This window comes from Urocitellus parryii, chromosome 3, assembly GCF_045843805.1.
Source record: "Urocitellus parryii isolate mUroPar1 chromosome 3, mUroPar1.hap1, whole genome shotgun sequence".
Lineage (NCBI taxonomy): Eukaryota > Metazoa > Chordata > Mammalia > Rodentia > Sciuridae > Urocitellus > Urocitellus parryii.
This window is the reverse complement of record NC_135533.1, coordinates 63,886,135-63,909,267: the sequence shown is the minus strand read 5'-3', so window position 1 is coordinate 63,909,267 and position 23,133 is coordinate 63,886,135. Positions and strand designations below refer to the sequence as shown.

At 33.3% G+C, this 23,133-nt stretch overlaps 1 protein-coding gene across 1 annotated transcript in view; it reads left to right on the top strand.

The window, feature by feature from the left end:
- Positions 1-22,438, top strand: part of Pclo (piccolo presynaptic cytomatrix protein) — a 200,674-nt gene extending 178,236 nt beyond the window's left edge. The window contains exons 21-23 of the mRNA XM_077796431.1: positions 20,873-21,007; positions 21,472-21,617; positions 22,298-22,438. Coding sequence (XP_077652557.1) covers positions 20,873-21,007; positions 21,472-21,617; positions 22,298-22,438 — 422 coding nt within the window. The remainder of the gene's footprint in view (positions 1-20,872; positions 21,008-21,471; positions 21,618-22,297) is intronic.
- The last annotated feature ends 695 nt before the right edge of the window (positions 22,439-23,133 follow it).

Below are 23,133 nucleotides of genomic sequence, written 5' to 3'. Positions count from 1 at the left end.
AAATCTTGAAAGCAACCAAGATGTCCTTCAATATATGAATAGATAAAAATTAGTATGGTACAAAGGCAATGAAATATTATTCAGTGCTAAAAGGAAATGAGCAATCGAGCCATAAGGACATGGAAGAAATTTAAGTTTATACTATAAATTGAAAAGTCAATGCCGGATGCTTATAATGATGCCAACTATATGACATTTAAAAGAGAGGCAAAACTGTCGAGATAGTAAAATAATCAGTGTTTGCTAGGGGCTAAGGGAAAGGCGAACTAAATAGGCAGAGTGCAGGGGATTTGAGGAGCTGTAAAATACTTTGTATGACACTATAATGGTAGATTTTTATCATTATTATTTGTCCAAATCCATGGAATATACAACATTGAAAGTGAGCCCTAATGTAAGTGTGTTGTTTGGGTGGTAATGATGGGTCATGGTGTGTCCTTGTATATCTGTCAATTGTAACAGACAAGCCACACTGGTCAGAGGTATTGGTAATGGGGGAGGAGGCTATGCATGTGTGGGAGTGGGGGTATAAGGAAAAGCTCTGTATCTTCCTCTCAATTTACTGTGAAATTAAAACAACTTTTATAACTATATATATATATATATATATATATATATATATGTATATAGTTATATATAATTTTTTTACCTTTATTTTATTTGCTTATTTTTTTATGTGGTGCCAGGGATCAAACCTAGTACTTCATGCATGCTAGGAAAGCGCTCCATCACTGAGCCACAACCTCTGCTAAAACCACTTTAAAAAACAATCTTGAAGACAATTTTTAAAGTATTTTAAAGTTAATGTGTAAAATAACAAAGATGCCTTCAGAAAAACAGAAATTCCATCAAAAGACATTTTTTAAAAAGTTATCCAAATAAATGCAGTGCTTCCATGCTCCTTAGTGGGATAGGAAGATTTAAATCTAGTGAAATTCCAATTGAACTACCAGCTGCATGTGTTTCAGGAACTCAAAATACATATTTAAATTCACATGAAATAACAGAGAAAGTGTAATATCCAAGTCCACTGGAAAGTGAGGAGCAATAAAGACTGTGCTGTTCATTAGTGTTGCTCACTGATTATATTTCTATTGCTCTGTCTCTCAGATTCTCTGGCTTTCTTTTTTTTTGAAATGTTTTTATTAATTTTTAAAAATAAATGGCAGCAGAATGCATTACAATTCATATTACACATATAGAGCACAATTTTTTATATCTCTGGTTGTACATAAAGTATATTCACACCAACCAACCATTCAGAGTTTCATGGGCGAAGACTGTCCCCCAAAAATGGTCTGAAGAATTCCTGGAAATAAGGGGAAATTTGACTCAGCACTAGCAGTGTTCTTGTCATATATATTAAGGAAAAAAAATTAGCACATACTGGTCAGAGGTATAGAGAGAAATTTATTTAGGAAAGCAGATACATATCCCAAAAAGAATGAAGACATTCTCTGGGGGAGATGCCATTTTAGGTGAAACACAAAATATGCATTCAAGGGAGAATGTGGGATCATCTAGAGATTAAGATATTTGCTTTGGAGGTTCTCAGCTCTCTTTTTTTTTTTTTTTTAAGGAAACTCGATGAGGGGTGGGTATGGAAAGGCATGTAGAAATGGCATCAGTCTCATGATCTCAAAATGGTTTCTGGTGGTCTCGTAAATTTAGAACCTTAGGCAGATGTGGTCTTCATTATCTAGTCAGTAGATAATGCTGGAAAATCCCCTAAATTTTAAGTTCCTCAAGATATTGTATCACTTTTTGCTTAATCTAGTGATCAGGGGTTTAATTAACAGCATACAGGTAGATTAACAGATTTCCTAGGAATTTGGGGGAGTAACAGACCTAGGAGAAAGAATAGCTTGAGAATGATAGGCCTGGAAAAGTATATAGAACTTCTGAATTAAAATCCTATTTTCCTCTTTTCATTATATCACCTTTCTACCTATTTCTTATTTTTTGGGTCCTATCTCACTACCTTCCTTAAGACTTAGGTAGCTTTGTCTTTAGAGTCAGTGAGGCTGAAGATCCATCTTCTAGCTTCTTCGGGCTGACAAGGGGCAATGACCCTGTGTAGCCAGCAATTGGAAGTCTCATCCTAAGACTTCCTGAGAAGACAAAGAGACACTGGTTTCTGTTGTGGGCATGGGTTGGAATTCTTGCATTGCCAACTTCTTAACATGGAAGTGTTATGATCTAGAAGATATATATTTTATCACAAGCTTAAGAATGCAAGGGCCAAATAATAGAAATAGGAGCATAGCAGGTCCTGATAGTGGTGACAGCTAGGTGAAGACAGGCAAGTAATTTTTAATATTACTCTTGGAATGTGCATTGCTATATAATAGCTCCCGGGAGCATATATAAGAAGGTGAGGATTAGGGTTGCCAAGAGAAAGCAGATTCCTGATAGAGTAGAGTAATTCCCATAGCCAAAAGTGAAAGTCCTGTAGGAATGATAATAAGGAGGATGCCTGATATAGTACATAGGGCAAAAGTGTAAACAGTTTTGTTTTCTTTTTGTTTGTTTGGTTTGGGTACCAGGACTTGAACATAAGGGTGCTTAAAATTGAGCCACATGCCCAACCCCCCCCCCCTTTTTGAGAAAGGTTCTTGCTAAATTGCTTAAGTGGCCTCAATAAATAGCTGAGGATGGCTTTGAACTTGTGATCCTCCTGCCTCAGCCTCCTGAACTCCTGAGATTACAGGCATGTGCCACCACACCTAGCTCATAAACAGTTTTTTAAAAGCAGGATTTATAGATCCTCAAGGGGCTCATATGACTAAGAATTTTTCCCTTCTGGTGGTGGTATGTGGTCTTGAACCTGTGAAACCTCTAAAGGGACAGTATTAATTTTATAATATAAGGATTCAGTTGGAGACAAGTTTTGGGAGCCAGTGCCATATCTTAATCAATATTGTAAGCCCCAAAGTAGAGAATTAGTATAAATTACAAAGTAGAGTATAAGAGGACACCAAAGTCAGAAGATATCTAATGAAATAAATTGTATGCTGTGGGGAAATGCTCTGTGAGTGTCTCTCTCTCTCTCTCTTTTACTCCCGAAATAGTATAATTCTCTGTGGTTATACTTCCTTTTCTGGGCGTCCAAGACTAAGTGCATAATCCTATGTTGGGCAAACATATTCCTCTAAAGTTTTTGTTAAGGTCAGTCAAGTATCCTCATGTGTTGCTTCCACAAACTTTGTGAGGAACCTCTTGACTCCTTTAGTCTTTCTCCTTTATCAGTTGTGCTATCTGCCAGGATGGGTCAGTGCCCTGCTGAACACATGGCTTCTTTTAGAATCATTGGGGACATTCCTTTCTCCAGTGGTCCTCCTTTTTGGCAGAATATGCACTGGTAGCTCCTCTGGAATTTTAGCAATCCCCCTGATGGGACAGTTGGTTGACATGGCAGAGTTGTAGGCCCCTTGGAGGAGTTCTGTCATTCCCTGGGTCCTAGTTAACCTTGGAGGATAAGAGCCAGAATACTGGCTGCTTTTTCCTTATCCCTTTTATTTCCTGATTTTTTGATTTTTTTTTAATTCTCAGATGTTGAGCACTAAGAGGGTCAGTTCTACAAGTAATTGTTAATGAATAGGTGTCAGTATTACAGCCTATCTGTCTTGCAGGTGGGGACTATCGTCTTCAAATACTGTTTATTCTAAGTTGTACTTCTGTAAAATGTTAATAGGAAACAGTTATGAAGTTTAACAAGGAAAATATAAAACAAAACTATTAGGAGCAAAACAAGTCCAGTTAGTTTTGAAAATATTAGATGATATAAATAAATCCCTTTTTAAATCCCACTCTTTACAGATTACTATTGACTTTTAGGCTATCAATGTCCAATCTTTTAATCATTAGAGCAGCATGTTTTGAATAAAAATTCTTTGGGCATATTTATTTACTTTTGCTTAAAGATGATGGTCATTATAGAAACACAAAAATATAAGCATGAAAAAAGACTATTATTTCTAATTATCTGAGTTTGGAGGACACCAGCTTGTTAAAGTTATTTTTTCTTTTGAGCTTTTGCTTTTTAGAAGACTTGTACACTTGTGAAATACACATACACATACATACATATACAAAAGATAATTAATATCTCAGTAACATAGAAGTCCTTTATATATTAACTTCACCTTTGGAGTGAAATTTAGAATCCATGATTTGGTAGGGTAGCTGTAATTATGGTCTATGTAAGTTAACAGCATTGATAAAAATCAAAGAGTAACTTTAACTCTCATAAGTGTAGGTAACAGTGTTAATTATCACACACAGACCTATTACCTGACATACAAGTACATATCAGTTATACAATAATAAAACATTTATTTCATCAGAGCAAATAGGTGAAAGCCAGGTTTTAAATGCAGGTGGTATGTGTGTGTGTGTGTGTGTGTGTGTGTGTGTGTGTGTGTGTGTATGAATGAGACTAAATAAAAATGGAAAAATTGTAGAAGTTTAATTCAACATTTTATATGTTTTAAGGTCCAGCTAGAATATATAAAATACAGCATTTATTGGTTTTCTTGGATATATTAGAAGTTATATACCTTTAATTTTAACACACTTTTGCATACTACTTGGACAAAACTTATATATATATATATAATATTTAGCCCTTAGATGTGTGTGTATGTGTTTATAAATATATATATATATATATATATATATATATATATACACACACACACACATATATATAGTCTCAGTCTCAGATATTTAGAGTATTAAACATACTACAGTAATACAAAATAATAGTTCTCCATTTAATTAGAGTTATAGTGTAGTCATTAAAAGGCTATGAAGTAGATAGACATTTTAATAAATCTTGACTCTGCAACTGTTTTTTTAAGTAATCAGGAGAGTTTATCTTCATAAAACACAAAATCTTTGCTCCTTATGCCAGTTACCTGCAAATGTTACTAAGAGAAGAAGACCTATTACTTTAAATAAAAAAGATTCTGATTTTGCATCAGTATATTAATTTTGACCCTAGAAAACACTTTAAATGATCAAGTTATAATCAAATTCATCACACACATGTACCTTCTGAAACTTATTTAGACATTCTACATCCTTATGTTTTGTCCCCTCTCTCTTCACCCATCTTGGAATGATCCAGTCATTTTATTTTAGGACAAGAAATCTTATCATACAAAATCCTTTCTCATTGAAAATCACTTCTCTTTTCCTTTCTTTAACGAAATTCTTCCACATGTCTGTATCTGTTTTTGAATTTAGACAAACTATTCCTTCTTCTCAATCAGATAAAATATTTTCTACTTTTCATACAGCTTAAATATTTTGTATTCCTTGTACGTAATATTACATATATTAGTTAACTTTGTAGTCTTAGTGAAAATCCAGGAAGAAAGAAATCTAAATTTTTTTAATATATTTAATATACCCCAATATATTTTCTTTTTGGACTTTAAGAAAATAAGAATATTGAATTCATAATTATCAGTTCGTTTTTTTAGTATTTTAGTTCAACTTACAAACAAATCATGTTTCTAACTTACAAATATTTATCCTGTCATTATTTACCTAATTTGTCTATTTTAATAGCTATTCTTAGATCACTATGAAAATAAAGATATCAGACAAGCAGTTAACATTTTAAGTGATTGTTTTTGTCAAAGAGAAATCTTTTTTTTAATCTAATTTAATGTTAGAATGTGTTATATTTTTTCTCTTATTGTTATAAATTACAGATTCTATTAATTATTAGTAATAAGGTTGTGGATTTTATTGTTAATTTTATATTCTTGACAGTGGAAATTTAAAATTAACCCTAAGAAGAAATTAACAATAGTATAGATAGTAGTTTATATAAGAAACTGTGATGTTAGAATCATCTGATTCATTTCTGGCTCTTTTATGTACTAGTTGTCTAGCCTCAGGAAATCTTAAGAACAATGGACATTTTATTTTAAACATCAACAGAAACATCCTGAATGACAAGCAACCTGGACAAAAGTATATAATAATTTTTAAAATATCCTTTACTTTTATTTAACCAAAAATTTAAATTAACTTTTTTTGTTAAAGATTAATTAAGTCATATGAATTTAGAGGCATTTGGATTCTTTTTTTTTAACTCTATGGATCCTCATTTATCTATAAGCCAATTTGGCATCACATAGTTAACACACATGTAGAAACACAATACACATGTATTCAAGCATACATAAAAATAGGAACCATGATTTTAATAGTTTTCAATTTCCATTCACTGGATCCCCACAGGTAGGGAACAAGAACGTTACAGGTGCTCATTAAGCAGAGCCTGTCACAGATGGCTGGCAAACAATATAAAAGAGAGATCATAGAGTAGGAATAGTTTGCTCTAGAATAATTGCCTAAGATAACAACAATTGAATAACTGGTTCTCTTAGAAAAGATAGCAGGGAGATCTATAGTCAGATCCTGTACATTTTCTTTCCCATTAATAGAACAAAATAAGCTGACATATTTAGGGTCCCATTTTCCTTGGCTGTTTTTCCTCATTCTCCATATCAGGGCCAAGTTGTGTTACAGAAAAAGTCAATTTACTTTTCCTTAAGTTATCTGCCTTAAAATAATTCCAGTTATTTACCAATTATTTATTATGTACCGGAGTGGTGACATCTCGGGATAGACATGAAATTACCCATGATTTTGTAATTTGCATACTTTAAGGTTGTATGTGTATGCACATGTGCTTGTGTTTCAAGAAAGAAAGAATGAAAGAAAGAAAAAAGAAAGAAAGAAAGAAAAAAAGAAAGAAAGAAAGAAAGAAAGAAAGAAAGAAAGAAAGAAAGAAAGAAAGAAAGAAAGAAAGAAAGACTAACTTCAGGGTGCTGTGCAAGTCTCTACTGGATCTTTTAAGTCTGCCCTACACTGCTGGTCTCACAGTGGTCAGGTGTCCCTACTATGGAGATGCTGCCCAACCTAAAATCTCATGCCATCTGCATCTTTCAGTGGTACAACTTCCTTATTACTAATAAGATTTCCACATGAAGAAATTTCTGGACCAGAAGGATTCCCCATTTTTGGATCTTCAGGGAAAGGAAGAAAAAAAGAAGTCCTTAGTTCTTTATGAAAAGAATATCCCGAGATCTCAAATAATCTGGATGTGCTTGAGAATTTATGATTGTAAGATAATGAGGACACAAAGACCTGGTAGAGAGTTTGGAGACATTTTATAATAGAACAAAGTCAGGTAATTGAAATAGAAATTTGTTTATAACTGACATTTTATCTCATGACTAAGAAGGATGATCGCTTCATGGCAATAACATCTGTTCATGGTGAGATCTGATGCCAAGCAAAGAATCTGAAGTATGGCAACTGCTGCCCTACCAGCGGTGGAACCATCATCCTTTCAGCTAGAGAGTACCAGTAGGTTGGGTATTTATTGCAACAAAATAAGTGGTCAGACAGAGAGGAGGACACTTTCCTTTTGGTCTGTGTCTGTTAAAGGTTGGGTTCAGATTTGAATGACATACTTCCCCAGTGTCAAGCACAGAAAGTATGAAAATTAGTATGATTTTGGTTAAAGCAACAAACTAAGAATGACTTCTAGCTGACAGTAGCTGATTTAGCTGGACAGTCTGATTTAGCTGGAGCATGAAATATGAGATTGCACATAGATTGTTCAAAGAAGGGAGTGAAGGAAGACAGAATAAGAGCTCATCTTCAGAAGTTAGGTTCATATCAAAAGCTTAAAGAGTTAAGAAATGAACTTCTAAATGTATCAGGTCTGAATGTGGTGATTGATGGAAATAGCTTCCTTGATTATCACATCAAGGTCAGATCTTTCCAAAAAGCTATCTTGGATGAACCGCATGTTTGATGAAATTAAGAAGTGCTTAGGACACTGGGAGACCAATTCTTCATATGCATCTTCCAGATAAGCCACTTATTTTCCTTCTGACTGAGAAATGGGGTAGTGGACCAAAGGCTATCTCCTATCTTCAGTGTTTTATTAAGAAACACTGCTTTTCTAAATCTTATCTGGTGCTTTAATGAACAAACACTCATTTTTAAAGAAGAAGAGGGTTTGGGGGCAAGGAAAAAAGAAAAAAAGAGAGAAATCATCTGTTTAAGTCCATTGGTAGCTTGGATCTAAAAGTAACACTTTTTTCTTTTGGTCTTAAGGAAGTCTGGGCAGTGACTCACGTAGCTTATGTTCCAGCCCAATTGAGTTAGGGAACCATAGACAGATATCAGGCAGGCAGCTGAGGAACCTACAGAGGTAATCCTGCAAAGCAGCATAAGAAGAAGAGAAAGAAAGGATTTTAGAGATCATTGAGCTTATTTGTGCTTTTAGAGGAAAAGTATGGCCTATCATATTCTGAATTAAAATCCTATTTTCCCATCTTTCATTTATATCTTCTTTCCACCTATTTTCTTATTTTTTTCTGTCCTACCTCAATTGGACTTGCAGAGTTCTCTCACTTCAGGTATGTCAGTCAGCAAGGGAGAAAACGATGGCTACCCCATCAACCTGAGGTTTTATAACTGTAAAGAGCAAAGACCCTGACAACTTACAATTGACTGGGACTTATGATGATAAAGGAAACAATGCCATAGCATATAAAGCACAGCATATAAATCAAAGATAGATTTAGGAATATATGGACATAAAAGTGATACCATAAATTTAAAAATAGATGATCAAAAACAGCATTGGGAAAATGTCTCCCTATGAGGAGAAAGAAATCCTGGATCCTTATTTTACTTCCTATGCAGTACTCAATGTCACATAATGTGCTAGTATTCACCAGATGATATGATCAAGAAGGTAGTTGAAAAGATTTACAAAGAGAGGCATGTTTAGAGAACCAAATGGGAAGGTGAAGCACGACTGGAATCCACTACAACAAAGCGCCATAGTCATCCTTCTATCTAATGAAGCAGGAGGAGAAGAGGCTGTTATCAGAACCCAGTGAAAGCTATCACTGAGGTATACAAGCGACCCTAAAAAGTAGTAGAAGCCTTTGTAATACAATGAACTGGCAGATTGGATTGGGTGAGAGAAGGAAAAAAAGAGGGTAGAAGCCTATTCTTCCATTCTCAGAGCTCCTGCTGGTTAAAGCTTTATCTACATCAGAAGTTAGAAGGTAAGGAAAACCAGACAGTGAAGGTCATGGGGATCTTCGTGGGGTGAAGCAAAGGGAGACAAATGAAGAGGGGAACCCAAGAGGAAAAAATGTCTAGTATATGAGGGTTAAGAATAAATTGTTGGGGTAGAATTACAGTTTGCTCTCTTATCTAATGTGACAGGTAAGAAAAAAGAGATGAACTAGCAGCTGGAAAAAATAAAGTTGGAGAAGGGTTTTATAGAATAGTAAGCTATTCCTATGTGATGCATCTAGTAGAAAGGAGAAAACCACAAATTCAAGGACATTCAAAATTATTGGATGTTAAGAATATCAAATTAAACCAGGGACAAAGAAAGAAAAGTGATGTAAATAATCCCATGGGCCAATGCAAATATTTGACTCCTACCATCTGTTCACCCCTTATTCAGGAGGTATTGGTAGGTACACTCAGAGCTTACCTGGCTGCCTGGTGGCCATTCACATCATGGAGAAGCCCAAGTCTGTCTGCAGTTACCATAGCATCACGCTTACAGAGACAGACTATTTTTCCTCATAAGATCTTCTACTTTCCCTGAATTATACCATTATTTGGTTTTATTTTCTAAACCTATTATGAAGGCGCTGATATCTCTCCATATTAACAGAATATATGTGAACCTATTACTTCCCTAGGAGGATGATTTGCCTGCTTTCAGACAGAAGGTCAATAGAAGGGAGGGAGCATTGTAGCCAGGGCTTTGAGGACACAGGAAGCTACTCTTGTCTTAAGCTTTATTCTTCTCTGGAAAAGGATTTTACTAGCATATTGGTCATTGCACTAGCTCTCCTACCTCACTCCTGGGCTTTGTTTCCTTAAGGCTTTGGGGAGTTGTTTCAAAACTTTAAGCATGTTGAAGGTAATGTCCATTTAAGTTTTCAGTTTTGCTTCTCATAAAATTATCTAATGTCTCAGACAAGATAATAGGAGGCTTTCAATTAAAAATGTTTACAAAGAAGTCTGGTTATTTTTAGTCACAGTAAAATGAACGCTAAAAAGCATCTACCAAAAGGACAAAAAAAGATCAAAAACATTGTAGGAGCTCAATCAGAAAAAAATTCTATTTTTCCTCCTAAAATTATGTTCTTTCTGGCTTTATCTCATAGAGAATGGCTTCCTTTATGTAACAGCATACAGAGAGAATGCACAAACTTGTCCTATTTTCACGGAACTCTTAAATCAGAATGCTTGCTCTATTTTATGATGTATCTCCTTGAATCTGGGTTATTTCAAATAAAGGTCTTAATGAAAGTTTACAAGAACTCTTCTTCCTTGGAAAAAATATTTTTAATAAAAATATAATAAATGCCTCCTTCTTCATCCCCCATGTAGCCCTAAGATATGAATGTATAATACCACTCTATAGCTTTAATAGAGCATCTGATGTCACATAAATAAAAGTGAAATTAATAGGCTGACATACAATCATTTTTTTCTCCATATTGACTTGGAAAACATTCCAAAATATCTCTCACCAGCCTCAGCATAGTTGAGTGGGGGAAAGACTGGGCTTTTGAGACCTGAGGGATCACTTTCTTCAGATCTAGGTGGAAAAAGCACCTTATAGGTGTACTTCAAAGATTAGAGAGAGATTATACAAATTCAAGGCAGGTACAGTGGCACACACCTATAATCATGATGGTTTGGTAGGCTAAGGCAGGAAGATCCCAAGTTTCATACCAGCCTCAGCAATCTAGCAAGGCCCTAAGCAACTTACTGAGACCCTATCTCAAAAGAAAAAATAAAAAGGGCTGGGGATATGCCTCAGTGGTTAAGCAATCCTAGGTTTAATCTTGTGTACAAAAAAAAGAGAGAGAGAGAGAGACAGGGAGAGAATTTATACAAATTCAACCATTGAACATCTAATATATGTTAGGTGTTTTTATAGTAGGCTTAAAAAAGAATAAGTAGGTTGCAGTACTTTTATTATCTTTATACTATAAAGACTTTGAACTATACATACAGTACCAAGAATACAATATTTGTTCAACAAATTGAATACATGCTAATGTCCTTCAAGTCAATCATAACTCCCTGCACATAACAGACAAAGTACCCTTTCATAAATTAATGGTTTAGAAAAGAAATGGGTAAGCACTTATTTCCTGTCTTGATTATACTTCATCTTTTTAGTACAACCTTCCCACAAATTCTGAGCACCCCAATCCACAAATCCACATACTTTCTGATCCCCTACCCCATTCCAAATTCCCTGCCCAACACATACAGACACAGAGAAACACACATAAACTTGGCACAAAATTACTATCACATGGTACATAGCTTACTGTGATTTTTTTCAATAACTCTGGACCATATTTCTGGAAATATCTAATCTAGTTGTAGCATCATGTTACAGTTTAGATGTGAAGTATTCCCCTAAAGCTCATATGTGAGACAATACAAGAAGGTTCAGAGGAGAAATGATTGGATTATGAGAATCTTAACCCAATCACTAGATTAATCCCCTGATAGGGATTAACTGAGTGGTAATTAAGGCTGGGAGAGTTTGGCTGTAGGAGGAGGGCATTGGGGGTGTGTGGCTGTGGAGTATATATTTATCTAGGGCATTTGTATCTGGTGAGTGAAGTCTCTCTCTGCTTACTGATCATCATATGAGCTGCTTCCCTCCACTATACTCTTCTACCATGATGTTGTGCCTCATCTCAAATGAATGAAGCTTGCTGTCTATGGATTGAGACCTCTGAAACCATGAACCCCCAAATCAACTTTTCCTCCTCTCAATTGTGTTGGTTATACCTTTTAGTCACAGTAGCAAAAAAACTGACTAAAACACTGCCTTAGTTTAAAGCAAGGGCAGTAAGAGCAATAATGCCTACTTTGTTTCATATGTTTGAGAAGAAATAATGATAGAAATGTACATATGCTATTTTAATAATTTAATTGGTATATATCACTTCATAGTATAATATTATTTATTTGATTACAGATGAGTTAATACTATGAAAGAATAGAAATTTAATTTATTGATATATATTTTAGGGTTAAAGATTCTTTTTTTTTTCTTTTCCTCCCTTGAAATCAAATCTAATATGCTGTTCTCTAAAGGATTTTATCTGGTCCCTTAGGATTTTCCAAATCCTATCATAGGTATTTGCTTTTTAAATCTTTACTCATGATATATGTTAGTAAAAACTGTTGTACTCAAACATTTACAGTCATCTCATAGCCAGCTAGGTAGAAAGAGAGCTGGATAGTGGAGATAGCTGCATAGTGTCATTTTCATTGTACAAACAAAGTAATTTATCAAGAACTAACCCCAGGAAGTCACACCATTAGGCATTTGGAATAAAATCTAATACATTGTTGAATTAAACAAATTAGTTCCATTTTGCTTCCCTCTTTCAAACGTAAGTAGGATAAATAATGTGGTTCCTTCATTCTTTCTATTTTGTCCTTACATATAAATTATTCTTTATAGCTAAGAAATTTTGTCCAGAAAACATGTTTCTGAGAATTAAAATACATGTCAGTGCTTTAGCATAGCCTCAACAAAATGATCAAATCAGGAGATGAAATTCAATACAAATACGATGGCCAGACCTGTTTTAAAAATCTAGCAACTTTTCTTTCTACTTGAAGATATGGTATAAAGGAAAGATGGATAATTATTGAGTTCCACAGTCTAAAGGCCTTTGAACTTTTTGAAGAGGGAAAGTGAAATTATTATAGACTTCAGGGAAGCTTTAATACACCTGTTTGGAAATTATAGAGAAAGGCTGGTGAGTAGAATAAATTATAGTGGGCTTATTTTCTCTCTCTGACAAGTTCACCAAAGTGGAAAAATGGCTTCTTTTCCTTTCCTTTTCTTTCATAGAAAATTGAATTTTAAATATATTGACATGTAGATACTTTAAGACATGATTTTTCTTGTTTTGTTTTTTCTGAGTATATAAGCAATTGACCTAATGGTACAGACACATTATCAATTAGTTTTAGAATGATTTTTTATTGCATCAATAATGCTGAAAGAATATAAGTATGGGAGGTGAAAGATTTAATTAGCTTCAATTCCTAATTCCATATTCTAAATGTATATCAAAACATCACAAGTATATTCGATTATTTTTCTCAAGTAAATATAATTCTTAACAAAAACCCTGTAAATAATGTTTAGAAATAAGAATTATTGTTCATTAGTAATGACCATTTCAGGCATTGTGCTGTTTAACTTGGTAATCTTGTCATTTTAAAAAGAAAAAAATCTTCACATGTATGAAACTGATAGAGTAAAAAACAGTTAAAGGGAGGTAAAGAAAACTATATATGAGGAAATATACAACCCTACTTTGTCTATTGACAGGTGTTAGAACATTAATAACAATTTCCATAATAAACAGAAAAAAAATATTTACAGAAGATGTTTAGTTATTGGAGGGCCAGAACTAAGCTATGTTATTTTATTTAGATAATGTTGAAAATATTATTCTATAGAGATAAATAATCTTATTATATAGTTTCACTTTACATAGCAGGAAACACAAACCAGAGAGATTTAGTGGACTTGCCCGTCTTCTCATAGGGCTAAAAGTCAAGATTGCTTATTTGTTTCCTTTTAACTATATCTTAATTCTTTATTAGACTTTTCTTAGTTTTGGAGTGAGCAGTGGGAACTAGGTGACAATTATGAGGTGGAAGACTGTCAGGGCTAAATATACACCTTACATAACACCAATTTAGACTTGATTAGCTAGTTCCACTGATCTGCTCATGGGTATATAGTAAAAATAGCAATAGAAATTTGCAAATGCAAAGAAATCTGTTGATGAGAATTTTATTTGCACTCTACTGGTTTCCTTACACAGACTTTCCTTTTATTGAGCACGATTCTTTCCTTCTTTTCTTTTCCACATTTAACTCACTTTCAGATAATTTAGCATTGCCTCTTCAAGAGAAATTTACCTAAAAGGAAGATATACTTGCACTGAACAATGTTGCTTGAGGCTGCAGGAGAATTCTGATAGTCAAACTCAATTTACACAATGTCAGGTGTTACAGATTCCAATAATGTAATGAGAATAAATATCAATCAATATTCACTTCTTGTAAATCACTTCACATGTTTAAATAAATGGGATCTCAAATTACTGAGAACTTCAAAAAGTTTTATTGTTTTAAAAAAAAGTTGTTTTGGTTGTTTTTTGTTTTATTTAACTACATTATTGACCTAATGTCTGCTTGCAGACAATAACTTCTGGAATACTGTTGCTGGCTGTACCTTCTCTGCTAATGCCCAGGATATGGTCCAGTATGGCTAAAATAAAGCAGAAAAATAGACTAAAAATGCTTTCATTCTGATATTGTTTAAAAAAATCCTTCAAAATGAATATTCCCACAAACAAGTCAATCTTTAAATGATCTCTTTCATAGAAAATGAAAGGTGTTCATGGGAGAATGAATCCCTGGACTTAGAATGAGAAGATAAAGATTAAAATTCTAGTTGAGTCATTTAACAGCATAGCAAGTTATTTTAAATATCTAAGCCACTGTTTTCTTATCTGTAAAACAGAAATTATACTAATTTGTTTTGTAAGATGATTGTTTTGTTAATTTTAAAATACATTTCCCCCAAATATATATGATAGATATAGAAACATGTCTGTAAATGTAGGCATGTAAATAGGACATACACATAGTTACTAAAGAAAAAAATACATGTAAACTTTTTCTGGAGAAAAAAGTGGGGACTGAGGTGTCCCTCACATTTTTCTAGCATCTAGGTTTCATCACCAATACCATGAAAAGAAAAAAGAGAAGCAAAGGAAAAGAGGAAAAAGTGGGAATATTGCTGCATATCGTAATGATAATGTGTAAAAAGCAAAGCTGTGAAAAACAAAAAAGTAAGACAAGCTGACAATTACATCAGTTGGGACATTTCAGCTAGCAAAAGAGATAATAGGACTCAATTTTGTTAAAATGGAATTAAATTTGTATGCTCTTTGTCCAAAAAAATGATTATATCATTTTTTAATTTAACAAAGAATAAATCAAAGTAAAAATGAAGGAATGAGTTAATTTCAATAAATATTTTATCCCTATTAGTTCAAGAAAATTTTCATTACTTAAGAAACAAATTAAATATTTGAATATTGAGGGCTTGTGATTTTTAATACTATATTTCAATTTTAAATCCTATTGATTATCTACATTAAAGCATAAGTAGATCAATTCTCTTCCGATTTCTTCCAATTTCCTCTTCCATTATTTGATTGTTTGCCTCGATTTCATCTTCAAGTTTTCCTCTCTGCCTTTCCACAACTCCAGCCCAGTAATACTCATTTTTGTATTGTTTAATTTCACCCCCTGATGTTTTGAATTATTAATACTTTAAAAATGAGATTGGTTGTGTATTTAACTTTATAATTCCCATCATTATTTTGCTATCTCATTTCTCAAATATTCCTCACCCTTCCTTCCTTTTCTCCCTCTTTCTAGTCTTAATTTCTAGGTTTGTTCCACCCTACAGGATAAATATCTACTCTAGAGTAGTATTACTTTTATTATTTTCTGAAAATTGACACATAAAAATTACACAAGTTTCTGGGGTACCAAGTGGTATAGGTGGTATATTGATACTTGTATCTGTTTTGTAGTGTTCAAATCAGGTTAAACATTTCTATCTCCTTAAATATCTATGGTGTGTGTGTATGTGTGTATGTGTGCATGCATGTGCACATACACACATGCACACACACACACACAAACACATAGTGAAAACATTCAAAATCTTTTATTTTAACTTATAATTCCTATTCTTTTAATACCACCAAAGAAACACAGGGTTCAGGATATCAAGAGACCTGGAAGTTGGTGAGAGCATTTCTCAACCACCATTTGCTCTTTATTCTAAAACATCAGCGCACATCCTCTGGGTGTGAGATACGCTTTTGGGTTCAAAGTCAAACAGATCATGAGCTGCTGCCCACCATGTGGAGACATGGTTACAGAAGTTTCAGTCTCCACCCAGGCATCTGCCTCAAAAGACAGGGGCTTCCAGATTGTATAAAATAGAAGATATGATAGATATGATGAACCACCATTAGCACATCCACAGCTTTCAGATAATTTCAGTGAGCACAACCTCTTCCTTCAGGAGAAATATGGAAGTACAAGCCAGAAAAATCTTTGACCCGAGAGCAACTCATCAAAAATTTCACAGGTATCACACTGTGAAGCATGTGAAGTTAAACTCCCAAGAAAGAAACAGGCAATGTGATGACTTGGGAACTTTAGCAAGTTTTTAATTCACCTTTCTTCCTGAGTGAGAAGGTGGAAAGCAACAACAAATTTCACCAGTGGGTGTATTGGGATTTTAGGCATACAAGTAGACTATGACCTATAAAAGTGAATTTCTCAAAAAAAAAAAAAGAAAGAAAGAAAAAAACCTCATGCTTATTAGTGTTTTTAATTCTGTCCACAAGTTCTATTGGGTCCAAATTTGGGGAAGGACACTTCCATGACTCCCTCCCTTTGTATAGAATCCTCTTTTTCCCTCTATTCCAGGTGTGGTTTGAAAGATGAGTGTTATTTTTATCTACTTTTATATTCCTTTAGAGCAAAGAGTTACAGTTACCTGATGGGTGTATTTACAAACCTAGTTGACTAGGTTTTGTTCCTTTGGGGGATTTGATTGGTTGAATGTTTTTTTGCCTATGTTCACCAGAGTAAACACAGGAGTATCTTAATCCTAACAAAAAGACGCTAAGATTTGCACACTCCTGTGATTCATCTTGGAACACCAGTTGTAGGGAACCCTGTCTGTTTTTTTTTGTTGTTGTTTTGTTTTGTTTTGTTTTAATCTACTGAACCTTTCATAACTTCCTTGTGATGTGTCAAAACTGCTGGCCTCTTAGCAGTTAAGCAGTTCAGCTTGACTCTTCCTCAACAGTCTGCGCTCACTATTCATCTACCTCTTGGTAATAGAGGATTTAGTGATAATTATCAGGATTTTGTTAACCCTTTCTCTTTTTCTGGGAAGCTCCTGTGACTTATGATGTGTTCATGAATGCTGCTAGGCTGTATTAGAATCAGCCTTCTGCTCTTAAACACCAGTTTTTAGGTCTTCTGACAGCAGGCTGTAACTTATTCTTTGGTTGCTACTGCTTAACACTTTCCTACATTTTTAATTTGTTCTTTTCTTCTCCCCTCCCCCAATTTCTCTAGATGTTAGAAAGAGATTTTAAGACCTGTCCTATTTTTTCTTTTTTTATTTTGGAGACTGTTCTCCTGTGAAGGTCCTTTTGAAAAGAACAGATCATTGGAATGGGCTTGTTAAGTTTTATTTAAAATATTTAGTACACAGAACTGGATTCTTACCTGCAGGTTCTAATAAATATATTAGATGACATTTGTACTTTCCTATCCGTCAAGAATGTGCAAACATGGGCTTGGGATGTGGCTCAAGTGGTAGCATGCACCCCTGGCATGCGTGAGGCACTGGGTTCGATCCTCAGCACCACAAAAAAAAATTATATATATATATATATATATACACACACACATATATATATATGCATATGTATATATATACATATATATGTATATATGAATATGGAAAGATCTCCCATTTAAAAAAAAAGAATGTGCAAACAGAATGTTGGCCAATTAGTATTAGAGTATATTCATGAAGTTCAATGTTTTACACCAAAATCATTGAAAAAAGAATGCTACCATATATAAAATGGCTGCATGTCCTTAACTATTTTTTTCTGTTTTGTTATTTTTCAAAGGGTCAGAATTTTGATTTATTAATTTTACATACTGTCTTATACTCTTTACTTCATTAACTTTAGTACATAAATTTATTATTTTCTTATACTTTTGTTTTTCTTTGTTGTTCTTTTTCTAGATTTTGTAGTTGGAATTTAAATCAATTACTTTTAAAAATTTTTATTGATAGAATATTAATGTATATGTATTTTCTTCTGATTCTTATTTCATGTGAGACTAGAGTATAATGATTTTCATCTGATCATTACTTTAACTCACAGATTGTGCTGCAGTGTTTTAATCGTCATTAATTCTGCAGAACTTACTATTTTCTCATAACATTTCATCATTCACCCAAGAATTGGGTTTTTTATGTATGTTCAAAGAATTTTTTAATAGTTAGTTTTGCAGAACTTATTGATGTCATCTTTTTAACACAATGTATTATCAATCTTTGTGACTGTTCCATACCAATTGAGAGAACTTTGTATTTTCTATTTTCATGATATAGTGTTTGATTTAGATCCATTAGCTCTACTTTATCAGTTTTGGTGCCTCCATTTTATGTCTACTTATTTTAGTCCCCTTGGCCTGCCTTTTACTACCAATAATGCATTAAAGTCTTCTCTTATTATTCTCTTTATTCCTTCTTCTCTTATACACTTATTTTATAGTTTTGTTTATTTAATTACATAAATGATGCATAGACATTCATAATTATTGTATCTTCATTATGATTTCTAGATTTTTTGTTTTATACAGAGTTTTTATTCTTGTTCACTCCATTTTGACCTGAATATAGCTGACATATGGACCAGTCTCTGCATTTTTGACAGTCTAGAACAAAACTGGAATTTTGTTTTCTATATATAGCATAAAATTAGGCTTTGCTTTATTAACCAAACAAAAATGCTAACTAAAATTTGATCTAAACATCTAATATATAATGAAATACAAACAAAATTGATTGATTTGTAGCATATGAACCAAATTTTCCTAGTTTTTAACTCAATATTTTTTCAATTCGTAAATTAGACTGACATATTTATTATCATCTTAGACAGAGTCAAAAGATCTGTTCAACTGGGCATGATGACACACACTCTAATCCCAGCTACTCACAAAGGCTGAGGGAGGAGAATGGCAAGTTCCAGGTCAGCCAGGACAACTTAGCAAGGCCCTGTCTCAAAATAAAAAAGTAAGAAGTGCTAGGGATATAAAACTCAGTGATAGAGCACTTGCCTTGTATGTGTAAGATCACAAAACCAAAAGCAAAATAAAAAATTCAGATCCGTTCGAAGAGCAGTATGAAATGATGGATTTTAAAATAATATTCAGAAAGTTCATTGATTTGGCTTCAGATTCCTAATTGCCCCTCATCCTAGGAAACTACCTCTTGTAAAAGTTTTAGTTTTCTAACGAAAAATATCCACAATTGTCTGATAAAGACAGTAAAATATCCTTCCCCTTTTCAACTAAATATCTGAGACTGGATTTCAGATATACTCCTACTAAAATAACATATTGCTCTTGACTTAATGTAGACACAGGCATGAGAATCTATCTGTTCTCTATCAGTCAAGCATTTGTGCAATGTGAAAAAAATAACATTTTTTATTTTAGAAAATTTGTTAATTTTCACTAAAACATTTACAAATATATTATTTTCATTTTAACTGAATTAATTAATTTTTAAATATGTTCACATTTTTATTTAAAATTAGAAATTTAAGGTTTCTAATGTCAACAGATATAATCCACATAGATGAAGTTCTCTGAAGATCTTCAAATTTTTAAGAGTATAAATAAATCCTGACCAAAATGCTTGGGAACAAATAATTGACAGTCGTGTTTAGACCATCAAGAGATTTCTGTGTTCTAAAGGTAAAAATCAAGTCAACGATATGACCTCAGTTAAAAATATTTTAGTATCACATGGGCCTTCATTTCCCATATAATATTTCCATTTGTGAAAACACCATTCCTCCTCTGTATAAGAATGTCCTTCATCATCGATTTCACTTGGATAATTCTTTCTCATTCTGGTTTCAGCTCAGGCAGTACATCCTAGGCAAGTGTTGCTTTGTTTAAGACTCTCTTGAAATCATGCTCTTGTACTTCAGAGCCTTTTGTTTCTTTCTAATCATACATTTATCATGGAAATAATCTGATTAGTATTTGTCTCCCAGGAGATGGAAAAGTCATGAAACCAATAACCATGCATGTGATTGGTTATGGTTTAAATTTTCTTGTGTTCTTTCTCTGTAGTAGAATGCTCAGCACAGTGTAGGATGGCAAATAAAATATTTGTTGTCACAAGAGTCTGTGGATGAATATATGAATTAATGAATAATGAGTGGAGTAATAAAGGATTGGACCTAGTATGAATGGCTTCTTCCAGCATGTAAGACCCAAGATAGAACAGTGGAAGGAAATGCATTGATTGCCATTTAGATCATTCATCATATCCTGCTTTAGACAATATTATTACATATTCTTGCTAGCTATTTATTTTACTAAGGAAACAGGAAGTAGTAGTAATAATGTACAATGATGCTTAGTTGTGTTAGTGAATGTTCTGCAGCAAGCCTGGTAATTAGCAATTGTTGGCAAGCAATTTCTTGAATTTCCATGACTTATTATTATTTCCTATAAATTATATTAGAATTCTGTTATGTATGTTTTTCTTCCTGTAGTCTCATCTGTTACTCTTTTTCTTAAAAATCTAGATCTGAATAACACATCTACTTATCAGTTCTCATACCTCCTTTGTTACTAGCCCATCATTATATTAAACATACATTGTTATAAGTAGCTGTCTAATTTATCCATCTCTTGATTGGACCATTTACTCCTTAAGAGTTTGGACTGTATTTTATTCATCTGTATATCCATAGGACTCAATAAGGTGTTTAGCATTTGATAAGCATTCAATAAATTAATGCATTGAACTAATATTTAATAAATGGCGCTATATGTTCCTCAACTTTTTATTAAATTCTTTCAGTTAAAACACAGGTAATGGGAGAAATCAAAATTGCATTGAAAAAGGAAATGAAAACAGATGGTGAACAATTGACAGTTGAAATTCTCCAGTGCAGAAATATTACCTACAAATTTAAGTCTCCTGATCATTTACCAGGTAAGTAATCTTATGACAATGGTAAATATATCTAGAAATTTATTTGGGATATGTCTTAAATGTTATAGGAAACACTAATTCAAATGTAGTCAGTATACTGACCACATTTATATACATCAAAGAATATATATATACAGAGAGATAGATAGATAGATAGATAGATAGATAGAGATATATAGATATGAAAAAAAATTCTGCTGTACAGGTCAATTTTTTCCTAGTTTTTGGTTAGATTCTTCAGCACAAAAATTAGACAATTATATTTATTAATCAACAAGAAAACAAATCCACGTTGATAAGAAGTTGGTATATTTTAAATCACTTTATGTTGTCTGAAACAAATTGTACACCATTTATTGCCTTTGTGTAAAATATAGGTAGAACTCTCAGCATGAAATTATAGTTCTTTCAGTGGAAAATTATCTGGTTTATGGAAACTTACTGGAATGGAATCTTATTTTCAGATTTATATGTGAAAATATATGTCATGAACATCTCTACCCAAAAAAAGGTGATCAAGAAAAAAACAAGAGTATGTAGACATGATCGAGAGCCTTCATTTAATGAAACTTTTAGATTCAGCCTAAGTCCTGCTGGACATTCTCTTCAGGTAACTCTGTAGTTACTATTTTTAAAATTTCATTCGTGTTTTATTTATCCATTTTCTATTTGATTTTTAAATATTTATTTACTTATCATATACTATATGACACTTGAGAAAATGATAAATCCTTAGAAATATCTCCCCCAAAACTATTTATACTTTTGTAGCTCACTCACTTCATCCAGTCATCTGCCAATTCTTTTCTACTCTGGCCATTCTGTTAATTTTACATTGATTCCTCATACTTCCATTTTTCTGCCATTAATCCTCTTTGTCTCCCATCTTTGTTATTCACATTATTTTGGTAGTTTATATGGCCAAATTGTCATTGATGTTTTATTCCTTTAATTCATTTTATCACACTGTTTACCTGAGTTATCATTTAAAAACAATAGTTGGGTTGCCATTTATCTTTAGTCATTCAGAGTCCTTCAAGGTGAATTTCAGTTGTATTGATTTAGTCATAGCTCCTTGTATACTTTTCCACTCATTCAATACTCCAGTCACTCCAGAATCTTTTCAAATCAGGCTAAGCTTCCAATCTTTGCTCATATTTTTTCTCCACTTCAAAGCTCCTTTGTCATTCCTCTCCATCTATCACCATACTCCACATTTTTAATATATAAATGTCATGCTTTTACTGGTGATCCCTATAAGTATGTAATTTTGACTATTTCTTTTTATAGATTTTGCTTTTCTCCAATGGAGGGAAGTTTATGAAAAAGACCTTGATTGGTGAAGCCTGTATCTGGCTTGACAAAGTGGATCTTAGAAAAAGAATAGTCAACTGGCACAAACTTTTGGTCAGTCCTACTCAACCACATTGAAGAAAAGTGTCTGCTCAGGGTATAAAATGGATCTACATAGCCTCAAATCAACGTTATAGTTAGATACTATTGTACTGAGCTATTTTCAGAGGCAAAAATGAAGTGGGAAAAACAGATGAAAAGCATATGTTAAAGCCTTGTAAATTTATTGCTGTGGGACACAGAAAAAGACACATGAGAAAGTTTACATGTTGATAACCAACCCACAAAAGTAGAGCTCTGAGACCTTGGATTTCCCATGACTCTGAAGATAAACCATGAGAGACATTTTGGATACTTAAGGCAAAAATCTTTGAGCAGAGTGAGCTGTAACTAAAGACAGCCCCAAAGATTGACTTGGCTTCCAAATGCAGCGCAGACGCAATTCTTTATGCAAAGAAACCTTGGTTGAAAGAACTGATATAACGAATCTCTGTTGTCAAAAAGCCTTCTTCTTAGTATTCTCAGGCAACTTGCTGTTTGAGATCCTGATATAAGATACATCTACAATATGTGTATAGGACTGGACATGAGGTGGCTGTGTTCATAGGGAAGATGGAACAGGAGATATAGAAATCATGGCTTTTAGGCCATATCTACAGGTTTTCCCTGTGTAAATGTTACAGGGATATACAAGACCAGTTTGGGAATCCTTATGGTTAAAGCACATTTGTTTCAATAGAATTTGAAATATATAGAGTGAAGATAATACTAGG